This window comes from Pocillopora verrucosa, chromosome 9 (assembly GCF_036669915.1).
Source record: "Pocillopora verrucosa isolate sample1 chromosome 9, ASM3666991v2, whole genome shotgun sequence".
In the NCBI taxonomy this organism is placed as follows: Eukaryota; Metazoa; Cnidaria; class Anthozoa; order Scleractinia; family Pocilloporidae; genus Pocillopora; species Pocillopora verrucosa.
In genome coordinates, this window is record NC_089320.1 from 16,937,590 (window position 1) to 16,952,775 (window position 15,186).

Consider the following 15,186-nt stretch of genomic DNA (forward strand, 5'->3'; position numbering starts at 1 on the left):
CAAAATGGGGGAGGATACAGTGACTGGATAGTTAACTTGCTCGCTGTCTCTTTCCGAGACCTGGTGCCGAGTTAAGAGGGCAGATAAGATGATATTGGAAACGCCCCCGAAATAGCTATGTTCTCGAGGAACTAAAAGATTTCAAAACAATGAAAGTGAGCAAGATGCAATTTAATACAACGCATTACAATTACTGGTCACCAGAGGGAGAGGCTTGATTCCGTTAGGAGAGAGAGAGAGGGGAAAGGACAGATAATAATGATAATAATGAGCTCGAAACGCTGACTGCCTCTTCCTCGTGTACATTTGTAAAATACTGGGGAATTTGAAACGTCCGCTCGCAGGCTGTCAATTTGTTTGAATAACAAGTTCGGATCATTAACGTGTGAAAAACTGGACAAACATGAATCTTAGCGAGGCTGCTGATAAGATAGAATTTTCTTTCGCATGTCAGATTCTCAACGGCGACAAGCAGTGCCTTTCGTCGCGTTGCCTTTTGGAAAAGACATTAACAGCTGTCAGTGTTTGGCATCATTAATAGCTGCATCGTACGATCATATCCATTCTATAGTAATATATCATCTTGGGAAAGTCTTTTACTATTTGTCGTTAGTTATTTCGGGTTATATCGTTTGCGTTGTTAGCGGGAAATGGTGTAAGAACTGGTTTTAATGGCATTAACATAAATCATACTCATATTTCACCGAGAAAAGTGACTGAAACTGACAGCTAGAGACCACCGAAAATTCAGCTTTTAAATCAAAATTGAAAAATTTGAAAATCATTGGACGTCTTAAATTTGCACTAGATTTTCTTAAGTTAAGCTTAAAGTGGTAATCACTGGAGTTTTTTTACGTCTTAGAAACGAATGTATTTTTCAAAGGATACGGCCAATCCTTTATGACACCAGATCTTTGCTTCATCATACAACTTAAGCTGCACACAAGCTTCAGCTCCTATAAAAATAAGGATTTGTGATAAAGAGCTAAGTGCCTTCTTTGAGAAGCCAAAATATTGGCATTTTCAATTCACAAATGAAGATTTATGGTGCGTGACCGCGTAGATTTGAACCAGAAACATCTACTTCAACGTACGTAGCCAGGGAGCTATCGCCACTGAATGGCGACTAAAATTAAACTCACCTTTCTCCAAGGCTTTGATGAAAGTTGGCTCCAATTGTACAGCAACTGTGGCATCATCTAGGCTGTTTTCAAAGTTTTCTAAAGGAGGGATTTAGAGCTAACCGGTCATTTGCGTTCGATAGAATTGCAAAAAGAGTAACCGACTCCCTTTCAACAGGACTCTTTACAACTAATTCGAGGTTTTCTTTCACCTTGGAAAGACTTGGGCCCCCTCATATAACCTTCGATAACGCGGTTGGGGGAGGAGGGAGGGTTTGGCGGGGAGAATACACATGGGAAGTGCAGGTGATAACGGGATTGGTTTATTAATTTTCCCCTTTTTTACCATTAGGACCTAACACTTGAACTTGAACGCTCGAAGTTAAATTAAAGAGGGTCGTGAGTGATATAAAGCTCTTCTCGGGGATTTCGGTTCATTATAGGTCACAAGATTTGGAGTCTTTATCTTAAGTAGCCGTTATATTACTGGATGTCCTTTAACTCATTTGGAGTGATAGATAAACGACCAGAAAAATTAGCATAATTAGCATGACTCTTTGAAGAAGAACTTTTAAGTAAACTATAAATGATTGAACGTTGAAATTCCATACCTAAACGGAAATGAGCTGCTGCCCTGTTATTGTAGAGTCTGGCTGTCAGCCGATTATCTTTGCAGTTTAGTTGAAGTCCTTCAGTGTACAGTTGTAGCGCTCTATGAAAATCTCCTTGTCTGTATTCTTTGTTACCTTGCTGAAAACAATCCTTTGCTCTCACTAAAAATACAGGAAACACCGGAATATTACTCGTTATGACTAATTACTTATGACTAATTACTTACAATACCCGAACGATTAAAATTAATTGCAGGCGGTTTTTAGGCCGCTTGTCAACCAACGTAATGACATTATTGCTTATACAATTCATTCTTAAACCGATATTTTTCTGTCAACCGAAGTGATTTGAGAGAGAGAAAAGAGAGGATTAATAAGTTATTTATCGGCTTGAGGTAGTGACCGACGTCTTTGCTTCAAGTACTGCCCAGCTAGCAAAACGAGATATATTTATAAAAAATGGCAAGGAAAGTAGGAATGTACTCGGTGACTCGCGAAAGAGTAACCGTTGCCCCTGGGCAGAGCTAGGAAAATACTGACCGGGTAAAAAACCAATCAGATTGCAGGATTCGTTACCATGCCCTCTTTTGCCATTCTTGCAGATGCTGTTCATAGCGTTCCATCACATGAGTATTTCAAGGCGCGTGCGTCACTTTTCCAATAGATCTTTTTTTTTTAAGAAAGGCTAGTGCGACTATGTTTTCTCGCGCAGTAGAATGGTGATCAAAGTTACTCTCGGAAAAAGATTCACTTTCCTTTCAACAACTTCGTTCTATTAGAAGGGAGGTGGACAATTTACACCAAATCAGTTCAAACTCTTGATTCATCTTCAGCAACGTTCCGACAGAGAAATTTCCAACTGAATGTAGAGAATAACCTTGGATTGCTTTGATTTTCCTTTCGCTTAAGGATTGCTCAAAAACTCGCGCCTCTCACGCAGTCAGTCAGATTTCACACTAGAACTAGGTAATGTAGTATTATCAACTGAGTTGATAACGTAAATTGGCCACCATAGAGAGTTCAAAGCTGACTTTTGGAGCGTTAGCCCTTTGTCATTCTCTTTGACGAACTGGGCTGACGCTCGAAACGTCAGCTTTGAAACTTTTTGCGGTAGCAAATTTTACATTATCAACTCAGTTGATAAAACCAAATATTATATTGTTATATTCCCTCACCGACGCAGCACCACAGTTTCTTTAGAAACTTACCCTCCATAAAAAATATAACAAGTTGAATTGCGGCTGGGTCGCTCTTGTTTTCCTGCGCGTCAGGTATGCGCAGTTTCCTTGTTTCCACTTAAATTTCTCATCGGCTCCTTGTAGTAATTCCTTTTCGTGACTCGCTGCTTTAGTTTCGCTTTTACGACACTCAATCGTAAAGCGTTCTACTAGCTACGGTTGAATTGTTCCGAGTGTAAGAAGGACAGTAGATGACTACAGATTGTCTTATCTTACGTCTTGTGGAACACGTTAGTCTTCTCACTTACCTACTAAGGGGTCGTCGTCTAGATCCACATCTTTATCATCTGAAGTTTTGTTCTCTGAAATTATAACGAAGATATGTAAGATATCTTTTGCGCGTGTCACAACTGAACCAATTTTCCATTTTAGTGACCCATGATGAAGTGGAATATCTGTTTTGGCATCCCAATGAACAACCGTACCGATTTCTAATCTGTTAGAATCACCCTCTTTGTCATGGAAAAAGGCTTTATGAAATTGAACGCGCGAAGAAATTTTTCGACGTTTTGCTTAACTAAAATTTCGTCAATGGTTTTAAAAATGGTAATAAAATTTAAGCCCTTAGTGTGGACGGATTTCTAGCCCTAAGTCTGGATTGGTAACAACAGTTTTGAGACTTTCAAGTGATGAGTGAGGACCGATAAGTTGATCAAGTTTTTGGGCTTTAATTTGGTGCAAATGTTTAAAAACGCTTCATTTGGTGACGACATTGATTGGAATGAGAGAAAGAAGATGCATAAGGATTAGTGCGAAAACCCTTAGGGTTGGATGAAAAAGGTCTTAGTATGTTTAATGATATAATTTACCCTATTTGTTGACAAACTCTTCCAATGCAAGCTCTTGTGTTATGGCACATACAAAAAAGCTGAGCAACGATCGATTCTCACCTGATGAGTTGTTGAAAGGAAAGTCCTCGTTTCCTTCAGCTGCCTCAACTTGTGTCTCTTTGATAACTAAAATGAAACGGGTGATAATAATAATATAATGAGTTGTGACCTGTAATAAGTGGGGTAAGTTTCTAAAGGAACTGTAATGCTGCGTCGGTGGGAGAGTATAACAGGGTAATTTCACCGTTTCAAGAATTTAAAAGCCGACGTTTCGAGTGTTAGCCCTTCGTCAGAGCGACCGTGACCCGTCGTGATTTTTTTGTTCCACGCACTGATCGTTACAATCATAGAAAAATCTGATAAAGCCTCATTTTTTCCCTCAACTGGGGAACCGTTGTCAGCAGCAGCCACGTTTTCATCAGTTGCCATGTTGTCCTCTTTTCCAAATGAAATACCAATACATATTAATAATTAAAACACTCACGATCTATGATGACTTTTGTTTTTTCAACCTCTAATACATATACCAGGATTCGGATTTTGATTTAATTTCGGACTTACGCTTACATTTATTCAGTTTTACATTGATCTCTTGTACCTTTTGATTTGCTTCCATCGTCATCCGATTCCTTCTTGGATGTAAAATGATCTTGAAATAGCAGAGAACACAAATTTATTTGAACGAAGAACACTTTCAGAGTTCAGTTTGTTCGACGGTATGTTTGATTTTATCGCGCGTGTTGTATTCAGTGGTTACAAACTTAAATTACCACTATCACTTTTCTGTTTATTTCTCTCACCTGAAGAAAGTTTATCATCCAAATCCAGTTTTTCTTGGATTGCTTTAACTTTTTCTTCGGACGAACCTTAAAAAAATAGAAAATAATTAAACACATTGGGTTGTGCTTTGGAAACTGTTTGAAAACAATGAAGGATAATAAATTTTTAGAAAGCAACCACCAAATACGTTTATAAATACAATACGTCAAGAAAAATGAATGTAGCCTTTTTTGGCCCAAGGTTTTCCTATTGTTGCTTTTTATTGCTGTTAACCATTAAATTAGGTGCTGCTGAATTTTGATTTAAAGCAACCAAGACGCTCAATAAATCAGCCATTATAACAATAAACGCACATGTTTGATTTTAACCCAAGTCAGTCCTATCTACCTGCTACGGACAACGAAGCATAAAAATCCACTCCGTTATCGCTTGAGGAAGCTTCACTTTTGTCTGCCGCTGAAATTATAACCAAAAGTTGTATCTAATATAAGTTGGGTTAAATGCGTTCTTGGTTAAGTTTAATTTAATGCATCTGCAAGGTCTGTTGTCTATTTAAGTTTAGCTCAGGTTAGTTAAGTATAAGTTTTCGTTTAGGCGGGGGCACATAGAGGAAGGAGTGTTCATAGTTTAGTTGAGTATAAATTTACGTCTAGTTTGTCACAACACATCAAATAAAAGATATCTGGCGTATGATCAAGTACCCATATCAGACATGGAACCCATTGAAGTGGTATCCTATGCGCGGGGAAATTACAAACAAGTGAGGAGTGCCGCGAGTATTTAGACCTGCTGGACCAGGAAAAATTTCAGAATGATAAGTTAATTAACAATATATTCAATAATTTCTGTTCATCATCGGTGCAAAGTCTGCACAAGTGAACGATTTCTGAAAGGCATTTAACTGCTTTTCTCACCTAATGAACTGTTGTCAGTCAAGTCCTGGTTTCCTTCGGCTTCTTCAACTTGGGCCTCTTTGGTAACTAAAAAAAAACAAAGGATATCATTCGTCATAAAAACTGGAATATTTGAAATGCTTTTCTATTAATTTTCACCATCCTCTGATATTTTATTGGGGTTTTCCCCTTAGTAAATAAATTTCTCCGTTTTTGTGTAGCTTACGGCTCTGAAAGAATCTCTTGGTTATTTCTGTCTTAATATCAACCCATAGAAAACTACTCATTCTGTCAGTTTTCAATCTTTAAAACGCTCAATTGTCTTGAAACGTTTCATTTGAAATAACTAACTAATAAACTGTCTGAGTGTTACACTTATTACTTGTACCTATTAATTTGTTATCATTGCCATCTGATTCCTTCTTTAATGCAATTTGGCCTTGAATCATGAAACAAAAAGGAATCAGTTACCTTTAAACTAAGAACACTTTTGGTTAATGATCCATTGTTTGTTTATTTTAATGTTTGTTTCATGGCGTTTGTTGTAATCAATACTCACTGACTTCATTTATTGCTATTTACTTGGTGAAAACATTATTTAATTAAAAATATATAAAGATGCGGACTGGCCCTCTGAGGGAGCTCAGTTAGACTTTCTATCTTGATCAGACTATTCTAATCTAATAGAATCATCCTCTTTGTCATGAAAAAAAGGCCCTATGAAATTGAACGCGCAAAGGAATCTTTCGACGTCTTGCTTAGTTAAAAATTCGTCGGCGGTTTTAAAAATGGTAACAAAATTAAAGCTCTTACTGAGGACGGATTTTTAGCTCCGAGTCGGATAGTGGAAGATTTTCTGGAATGGTAACGACAGTTTTGAGGCTTTCAGGTGATGAGTGAGGACTGATAAGTTGGTCAAGTTTTTGGGCCATAATTTGGTGCAAATGGTAAAAACACTGACTTTGGTGACGATATTGATCGGAACGAGAGAAAGAATATGCATAAAAATTGGAGCGAAAACCCTTAGGATTGGATTAAGAAGGTTTTAACACGTTCAATGATATAAGTTACCCTGTTTGCTGAGAAACTCTTCCAAGGAGAGCTCTTGTGTCATGGTACATATAAAAAAGCTGATCAACAATCGATTTCTCACCTGATGAATTGTTGAAAGGAAAGTCCTCGTTTCCTTCAGCTGCCTCAACTTGTGTCGCTGTGATAACTAAAACGAAACGGGTGATGATAATAACATAATTAGTTATGACCTGTAATTAATGGGGAAAGTTTCTATAAGAATTATGGTGCTGCGTCAGTGGGAGAGTATAACAGAGTAATTTGGTATCATAAGCTGAGCTGATAACTTAAATTGACCAGCATTTAAAGAGTTTCAAAGCTGACGTTTCGAGCGTTAGCCCTTCGTCAGAGCAAACGCGACCTGTCATAGTTTTTTTGTGTTCCACTCACTCTCTTGATTTTTACTCTTCTGTTGAGAAGAATCTGCCTTAAATAGGTAATCTAGCTTCCGAAGGTCAGTCGTATAACTTAATTCATGCTATAGGTTAAGCATCTTGCAAAGTCCCAATCAATAATGTGGTTCTTTAGTCGACGATGTTCAGAAATTTGATTGTTGACATCACCATTTCTCATGGACGATCTTTTAAACTGCTCCTTGTTAGTTCTGTTCGTAATTAAATGTTCTCTTCAGTTTTTATGGGTTTCGCCTTCGCCTCGGTGCCGAAAATCTTGTTTAAGAACGCCTGCCTGTTTTTTGCAGAAAAAAGATCTGCGCATATTTTAGTTAAAACGGCGCAGCATCTTTTAGACTCAGTAGCCTTAATTTTGTCTTTTAAAGAAATGACAGGGGAAAAAATTCATACTTTTGAGTTTTGTCAAGTAATGTGTCTTCTATAATTTCCTCGTCTGCCCCTTTTTTTTTATATCGTGATAGGCAAAAAGCCATTGCATCTCTCACAGGTACAATTCTTGCTCTAAACTTGTGACAGTGGAATAGATAAATGGGCTGTTAGACTGTCGAAATACCAAGATGGAAGAAATGTAAAATGGTTTCCGTGTTTACATAGCCTGATGCAAACACGTGGTAGGTTGGGAGAACACGAGATAAGCGTATGAAACCACGACGCGAAGCGGAGTGGTTTCCAGCTTATCGAGTGTTCTCCCAACCTCCCAAGTGTTTACATCAGGCTATGTAAACACTGAAACCATTTTACATTTCTTTTATAAAATAACTAATGAGAGAGGAACGAAAACCGTGTGTACATACGCTCATGTAAAATGATTTTATGGCCAATCAGAGCGCGCGTACTATTTGAATTATTTTATAATATTCGGTTTGCTCATCATAGTTTTCAAAGCTCGGTTCGAATCGTAGTATCATATCGTTATAATCATAAAAAAAATCTGATGAAGCCTCATTTTTTCCCTCACCTGGGGAACCGTTGTCAGCAGCAGCCAGGTTTTTATCAGCTTCCATGTTGTCCTCTTTGCCAACTGAAATACCAATACATATTAATAGTTTAAAAACTCACGATCTGTGATGACTTTTGTTTTTCAACCTCTAATACATACCGAGATTTAGATTTACAAACCTAGATTGCTACTATCTCTTTTCTGTTTTATTTCTCTCACCTGAAGAATGTTTATCATTCAAATCAAGTTTTTCTTGGATTTCTTTAACTTTAACTGCTGACTTTTGATTTAAAGCAACCAACCAGCCATTATAACAAGAAATGCACACCTAGAGACGGGAAAATTCTGTACCTTTTGATTTCCCGATCTCTAAATCCTTTGATTTTCCAGAAGAGGGGACTTGACTTTTCTCCTGGTCTAAAAGTATAAAAAACAGATTGTTTAAATGATCATCCTCACCATTATCATTGTTGCTATTCGTCACTTGAGCTATCATTATCATCATTACTATTATCAGAATTGTTCTTGATAAATTTGACAGGATAATAAAAGTCATAGAATAATGAATGTTACAAAAGGAAACCATTTACGGTCAGTTAGAATTTTCATGATAACCTATTTGAAAACTTTCCTGTTAGACTATCAAAATAGATAAATATTTGCCCATTAAAAGAAAAAAGAAATTCCTTTTGCGAGTTGTGGTAAGAGATCGGCGCTAAACACATTTCACCAGTTTTTTTCTTTTGTTTGCAAATGATTTGTCTGCAAAGACCTGATTTTCTCCTGCTCCTAACTTAACTTGTGCCTCTTCAGTTAAACCAAACAGCAATTAGTATAACTGTTATCCAAATTACAAAATCCAGCACTTTTTTTATTATTCTTGATCCTCCTGTCTATTTGGGTTTTTTCTCCTATTTCAATTTCAAAGACAAAAATACATTTTGAAACTAAAAAAAAATGCACGAGCAAATGTTTTAAATAACAACTGCTATTATGAGTCTGGAAAATCATTCTCCTCTTATGTAGTTAGAAAATTGTTGGAGGCACAGTAATAGTTCTCTAATAGTGTACTTTGATCGTCCGGGTGAGTGTAGTCCTGAGATGTACTGTTGTCGGTAGTGGTGACTGACGTTTCGACATCCTGAGCGGAAGTCACCGTCAGAGTCAAGTGAATAGCTGTTGTCAGTCGAATGTTCTTAGTCCGGTTTGTATAAACTGATTGGTCAGTCTTGCCGTGATGTTATTGGCTGTAAGACTCAAGTGGCGAAGGTCGGTCGTGATTGGTCGGTCTCGATCCGTTAGTGGAGTTAGGTCGTTCTGTTCGTTCGTTTGTAATGTTAATGTCGTGAATGAGTCGTTTGTATGGTACCGGTAGTGATTGACGCCTGTTGAGGGGAGTCTGTTCCAAGTTGGTAAACCAGCTTTCTAGGTTCAGTCGTTAAAAGTAGTGAGTGCTGTAGGTTAGGCATTACGCAGAGTCCCAGTCAATAGTGTGGTTCGTACGTCGGTGACGTTAAGCAACGTAATTGGTGACATCACCTTTCCTCGTCGCTCGTTTGTGTTCGGTCAGTCTAGTTGTGAGGTTTCTGCCAGTCTCACCAATGTAGGAGGCGTGGCAGTCGGAGCAATTAATCTTATACACTGCTCTCTGTCTGTTCCCCGGTTCGTCTTTGTCTTTGACGTTCAAGTCAGTAACTGACGTAGTGTGGTGATAGGTTTGTGAGCGACGCGGATATTGAATGGTTGTAGGATGTGCGAGATGTTCTCAGATATGTCCTTAATGTACAGTATAGTTGCTGTAGTCGTACAAGATGTGTTATCGTTAGCTTCGGTAGTAGTAGGTCGGTGAGTGTTACGTTGCATGAAGTCTTCGTTGTAATTGTTCCTAGAAAAACACGGTCAAGGTACTTGTACGTCGGATAAGCTGTCTGTCGTGTTGCATACTAGTTGCGCTCGTCGCGTAAGAGTCCTGATAGTTGTGGCTTTGTGTGATGTCCAACTATAGGATGACTCGTCCAGTAATCTGTCGGTATGTGTCGGTTTCCTATAAACAGTTGTCTGAAGTGAGTTGTCGTCACGGCTTACCGGGCAGTTTTAGACAAGGTAGTTTGCCATTTTCTGCGACCTCTCTAGTAAACTGCATGTCAGTGTTTTATTCGTTAAGGAGGTCGTGGAATGCGTCGATTTCGTCGTGTCGTACGGCGGTGAAAGTATCGTCGGCGTAGCGTAACTAAAGCGGTATCGTTTGTCGGCAAGTCGAAAGGGCGCTTTCCTCAATGTTCTGCATCTCAATTTCTGCTACAAAAACAGAAACTGGAGACCCAATAGCTGTACCGTGTAACTGTTTGTAGTGTTTACCGTTGTACTGAAAATAAGTTGACGTAAGGCAAAGGTTTAGTAAGTCCATAATGTCCTCTGTCGGTAGCAGTAGAGGGTCGGTAGATTGTAGGATTGCAGTCTCAGTACATTGTAGTGCCAGTTGAAGTGGAATACTTGTAAAAAGCGATTTCACATTAAATGACACTATTTTGTAGTCGTCAGGTATCTGTACAGTCTTAGTGGCATTAATGAAGTCCTCGGTGGATTGTAGTTTACGTCTGGATTTGTCGGTGAGCGGTTGTAGTATTGTTGTCAGGTACTTGGACAGTTGGTATGTCGGAGAACCCTAGAAAGAAACAATGGTTCGAATTGGGAAACCAGGTTTGTGTAGTTTCGGCAGACCGTAAAGTTTCGGTGGCTGTGGTACTGAGTACCTGAGTCGATAGTAGTGTTGGGTGTCAATGGCGTTTGTCTTCTTGAGTGTCAGTAATGTGCTGTTAAGTTTGCGTTGAAGCGCAGGAGTCGGGTCACTTTTGAGTTCTTCGTAGGTTTTGTCCTTGTCGTTTTTCAGTCGTTTAAGGGCATGTTGTTCGTCTTTAGTCAAGTTGCTACCATTTTGTGACGCTGATTGTATAGTGGAAGCAATTCCACATCTGGTGTTATCCTTAGTAGACTCAGATAGCTCTCTTTGCCGAGACAGAGCTGCTTCAACAATAGCCTCGGTCGGTATCCCCTTCGGTGTAACTGAGTGTTTCAGTCCGTATGACAGTCCGCGAGTTTCATTCTTGTCTAAGGGACGGGAAGAGATGTTCCTTACCCAGTTGTCGTCCGGTCTACTTCGTCTCTATTCTTTGTTGCGTAAAAGTCGTGTCAGTTTCTGTTGATGCCCAGTACGGGAGCATTCAATCGCTTTGTTGGCTCGTTTGTCGGCAATAGTCGTAACAGTGTCAAGTAATTCAGAAGGTATCAGTTGTTTCAGTTTGTCGTGTAGTTGTTGTGTCTTTTTTTTTGTAGCGTTTGAGGCTTCTGTGGCAATCATTTATCCGCGCTTTGACCAGTCGTCTGCAGGTGGCCTTGACGATCTGGATGGCCTCCAATGTTTTCAACGGGGACTTAAGTTTCAGCCCGGCCGGAACAAGGCCGTGATCTTTACAGCGGTGATAAAACCAGAGCTTTTGTCGTATTCGTCTGACAGTGCTTGCGTAGGTGATGTAGTCGTTCGTAAGTCTTTCGCTCTGTCGTCCAAGTGAACGTAGTACAGTAAATGGTTTCAACCCAGGGGTGATATGTAATAGCGTTTGGTGCTCTTTTTTCTTTCGTTTTATAAATCTCGACTTCGTCTGGGTAACTCAATATTCAAAACTTTTCTTGGTCAAAATCCAGTCCGCCCAGTCACACTTCATACTTGGTGAAATACGCGCGCAAGTGATTTTCAGGAAATAATCTTTGTATTTTAAATTCCATTTAATTCAGTCTTTTAAGGATTTTGATATCTCTGTGTTTCCTAACTTACCTACTAAAGGAGCATCCTTCATATCCACTTTTTTCTCATCAGAAGTAGCTTTACTTTTGTCTGTCAATGAAATTACAACGCAATGGTTTTCATTCTTTTTTGTGTCATCAACTGATCGAGGGGACAACTCAACCCAACTTCCCAGCTAGGACCACCTGGGTCATGAAACAGTAAATTATAGGGAGTCCATTAGAGATATATTCTTATTATGAATATGTTTGATTTTAACCCAAGTCAGTCCTATTTACCTGCTATGAACAAAGAAGCACTACAACCCACTCCGTTATCGCTTGAGGAAGCTTCACTTTTGTCTGCCGCTGAAATTATGACCAAAAGTTGTATCTAATATAAGTTCAGTTAAATGCGTTCTTGGTTAAATTTAATTTAATGCATCTGCAAGGTCTGTTGTCTATTTAAGTTTAGCTCAGGTTAGTTAAGTATAAGTTTTCGTTTAGGCGGGGGCACATAGAGGAAGGAGTGTTATTAGTTTTGTTAAGTATAAATTTACGTCTAGTTTGTCACAACACATCAAATAAAAAGATATCTGGCGTATGGTCAAGTACCCATATCAGACATGGAACCCATTGAAGTGGTATCCTATGGGCGGGGAAATTACAAACAAGTGAGGAGTGCCGCGAGTATTTAGACCTGCTGGACCAGGAAAAATTTCAGAATGATAAGTTAATTAACAATATATTCAATAATTTCTGTCCATCATCGGCGCAAACTCTGCACAAGTTAACAATTTCTGAAAAGTATTTAACTGCTTTTCTCACCTAATGAACTGTTGTCAGTCAAGTCCTGGTTTCCTTCGGCTGCTTCAACTTGCGCCTCTTTGGTAACTCAAAAAAACAAAGAATATTAGTGGTCATAAAACTGGAATATTTGAAAAGCTTTTCTATTAACTTTCACCATCCTCTGATATTTTTGTTAGGGTTTTCCCCTTAGCATCGCAGTATGAAAGACTAAAATAACTTTAGAAACTGAAAAATATCAATTTCTCTGTTATTGTGTAGCTTACGACTCTGAAAGAATCTATCTTATATATTAATTATCTTTCTATCCTAAATATTAACCCCCCAAAAAAGGCATCAGTCCCTCCTCAATCTTCGAATAACTTTCTTGATTTGCAACGTGTTTCTCGGTGTTTAATTGACGCTTAACTTTTAACACGCACTCTGTGTTTGCTGTAATCACTTGTACCTGTTGATTTGCCATCATCGTCGTCTGACTCCTTCTTGAATCCAGATAGACCTTGGAATGGTAAAAAAGAACATTTTGCTTTAAGCAAGGAAAATTTTTAGCCGTAATGATTCAGTTGTTTGCGTTTAACTTATTTTCATAGGTCTTTTTTCACTCACAAACTTGAAAAAAGCCAGTCATTTACTGTTTTATCTCTCTCACCTGATAAAAGCTCATCCTCCAAATTCACCTTTTCTTGGTTTGCTGAATCTTTCCCTTCCGAAGTAGCTAAAAATTGGGAAAGAATCAAACATATTGGGTTGTGCTCTGGACTTTCCATTAAACAATGAAGAATAATACATTTATAAAAATTAACCTCCCTTCTTATCATAGAACGTCAAATATGATCAAGACAAGAAATTGCATCCCTTTTTTCACCCCTGTTTGTTTGTCATTATTTCTTTTCATTGCTGCCAAGTTCTCGAGCTTTAGATCATTGAATTAGATGTGGCTACTTATTAATTCTTTTCAAAACATAATTCAATCAATAAACCAGACTTATGATTACAATATACTTCTATACTATTTACGGCTTTATTCTGTACTCTAAATCTTTTATTTTTCCAAATGATGAAACTTGAATTTTCCTCAAGTCGAAAATTCCGAAAAAAAGAAGGGTATGAATGATCGTCATCACTGTCTTCACGGTCATCAACATCATCATATTAATGCCACTCTTTACGTTTTCATTGTCTTCAATTCTTTTACTTTTCCTAGGACCACTAGGGTCATGTAACAATTAATTATTTAGAGTCCATTAGAGATATTCTCCTCCTTTGAATGTGTTTGATTTCAAATCAAGTCAGTCCTACTTACCTGCTATGGAAAAAGAAGCATTTAAATCCACTCCGTTATCACTAGAGGTAACTTCGCTTTTGTCTGCCTCTGAAATTATAATCAAAAGTTGTATCTCATCTGAGTTGAGTTAAATGCGTTTTGGTACAGTTTAGTTTAGTGCATCTGAAAGGTCTGTTCTCTATTTTAGTTTAGCTCAGGTTAGCTAAGTATAAGTTTTCGTTTGGGCGGGGGCACGTAGAGGAAGGAGTGTTAATAGTTTAGTTGAGTATAAATTTACGTCTAGTTTGTCACCAAAAAGATATCTGGCCTATGATCAAGTACACATATCAGACATTGAACTTGTCACACCTATTCAAATGGTATCTTATGGGCGGAGAAATAACAACGACAAAACAAGTGAGGAGTGCCGCGAGTATTTCGACCTACTCGACCTTGAAAAATTTTACAATGATAAGTTGAATAACAACATATTGAATAATTTCTGTCCATCATCAGGGTAAGCTCTGTTCTGTTATTATTGCACAAGTCAACAATTTCTGAAAAGCATTTAACTGTTTTTCTCACCAAATGAACTGTTGTCAGGCAAGTCCTGGTTTCCTTCGGCTGCTTCAACTTGCGCCTCTTTGGTGAAAAAAACAAAGAATATCATTGATCATAAAAACTTGAATATTTGAAGAGCTTCTCTATTGATTTCCACCATCCTCTGATATTTTAATTGGGGTTTTTCCCTTAATATCGCAATATGAAAGAGTAAAATAACTTCAGAAACTGAAGAATATAAATTTTTTCCGTTATTGTGTATCTTACGACTGTGAAACAATCTCTTGGTTTTTTCTGTCTTAAAATTAACCCACAGAAAATTATTCAGTCAGTTTTCAATCTTTAAACGCTTAATTGCCTTAAAACGTTTCATTTGAAATAACTACACTGTCCTTTTGGTAAAAAGTTTTCTGGAGTGAATTTCCACACCACTTGTCTCTCAACGGCTTCTTAGCCGCGTAAACATTTAAGATCAAGTAACAAGGTGCGAGGAAAACGATGAAATTGTTTAATATAACGAGTACTTGTAAACAATCATAGATTGGTTTGAAGTTACGGAAACTGTGCAGACCAATGCCACAATTGAAATATGATTATTTTGCTCAGTTTTAAACAAAAACGATTCCAGGGTTTTTTTGGATAATCTTCCTACAGATGTAAGCTTTCAAACTGTCTGAGTGTTACACTTATTATTTATACCTATTAATTTGTTATCATTGCCATCTGATTCCTTCTTTAATGCAATTTGACCTCGAATTATGAAAGAAAAAACATTTCCCTTTGAACTAAGAACACTTTTAAAAAATGATCCATAGTTTGTTTATTTCAATGTTTATTTCATGACGTTTGTTGTACTCAATGCCCACTGACTTAATTT

At 37.9% G+C, this 15,186-nt stretch overlaps 1 protein-coding gene across 1 annotated transcript in view; it reads right to left on the bottom strand.

Moving 5' to 3' along the window:
* LOC131787490 (uncharacterized) overlaps positions 1 to 15,186 on the bottom strand; it is a 39,735-nt gene that overhangs the window by 6,187 nt on the left and 18,362 nt on the right. The window contains exons 26-45 of the mRNA XM_066172492.1: positions 14,334 to 14,390; positions 13,788 to 13,856; positions 13,134 to 13,199; positions 12,933 to 12,983; positions 12,506 to 12,571; positions 11,978 to 12,046; positions 11,730 to 11,789; positions 8,249 to 8,314; positions 7,916 to 7,978; positions 6,627 to 6,692; positions 5,862 to 5,912; positions 5,495 to 5,560; positions 4,968 to 5,036; positions 4,601 to 4,666; positions 4,399 to 4,449; positions 3,861 to 3,926; positions 3,219 to 3,272; positions 1,733 to 1,894; positions 1,143 to 1,220; positions 889 to 956 (exon numbers count right to left, since the gene is read on the bottom strand). Coding sequence (XP_066028589.1) covers positions 889 to 956; positions 1,143 to 1,220; positions 1,733 to 1,894; positions 3,219 to 3,272; positions 3,861 to 3,926; positions 4,399 to 4,449; positions 4,601 to 4,666; positions 4,968 to 5,036; positions 5,495 to 5,560; positions 5,862 to 5,912; positions 6,627 to 6,692; positions 7,916 to 7,978; positions 8,249 to 8,314; positions 11,730 to 11,789; positions 11,978 to 12,046; positions 12,506 to 12,571; positions 12,933 to 12,983; positions 13,134 to 13,199; positions 13,788 to 13,856; positions 14,334 to 14,390 — 1,364 coding nt within the window. The remainder of the gene's footprint in view (positions 1 to 888; positions 957 to 1,142; positions 1,221 to 1,732; positions 1,895 to 3,218; positions 3,273 to 3,860; positions 3,927 to 4,398; positions 4,450 to 4,600; positions 4,667 to 4,967; positions 5,037 to 5,494; positions 5,561 to 5,861; positions 5,913 to 6,626; positions 6,693 to 7,915; positions 7,979 to 8,248; positions 8,315 to 11,729; positions 11,790 to 11,977; positions 12,047 to 12,505; positions 12,572 to 12,932; positions 12,984 to 13,133; positions 13,200 to 13,787; positions 13,857 to 14,333; positions 14,391 to 15,186) is intronic.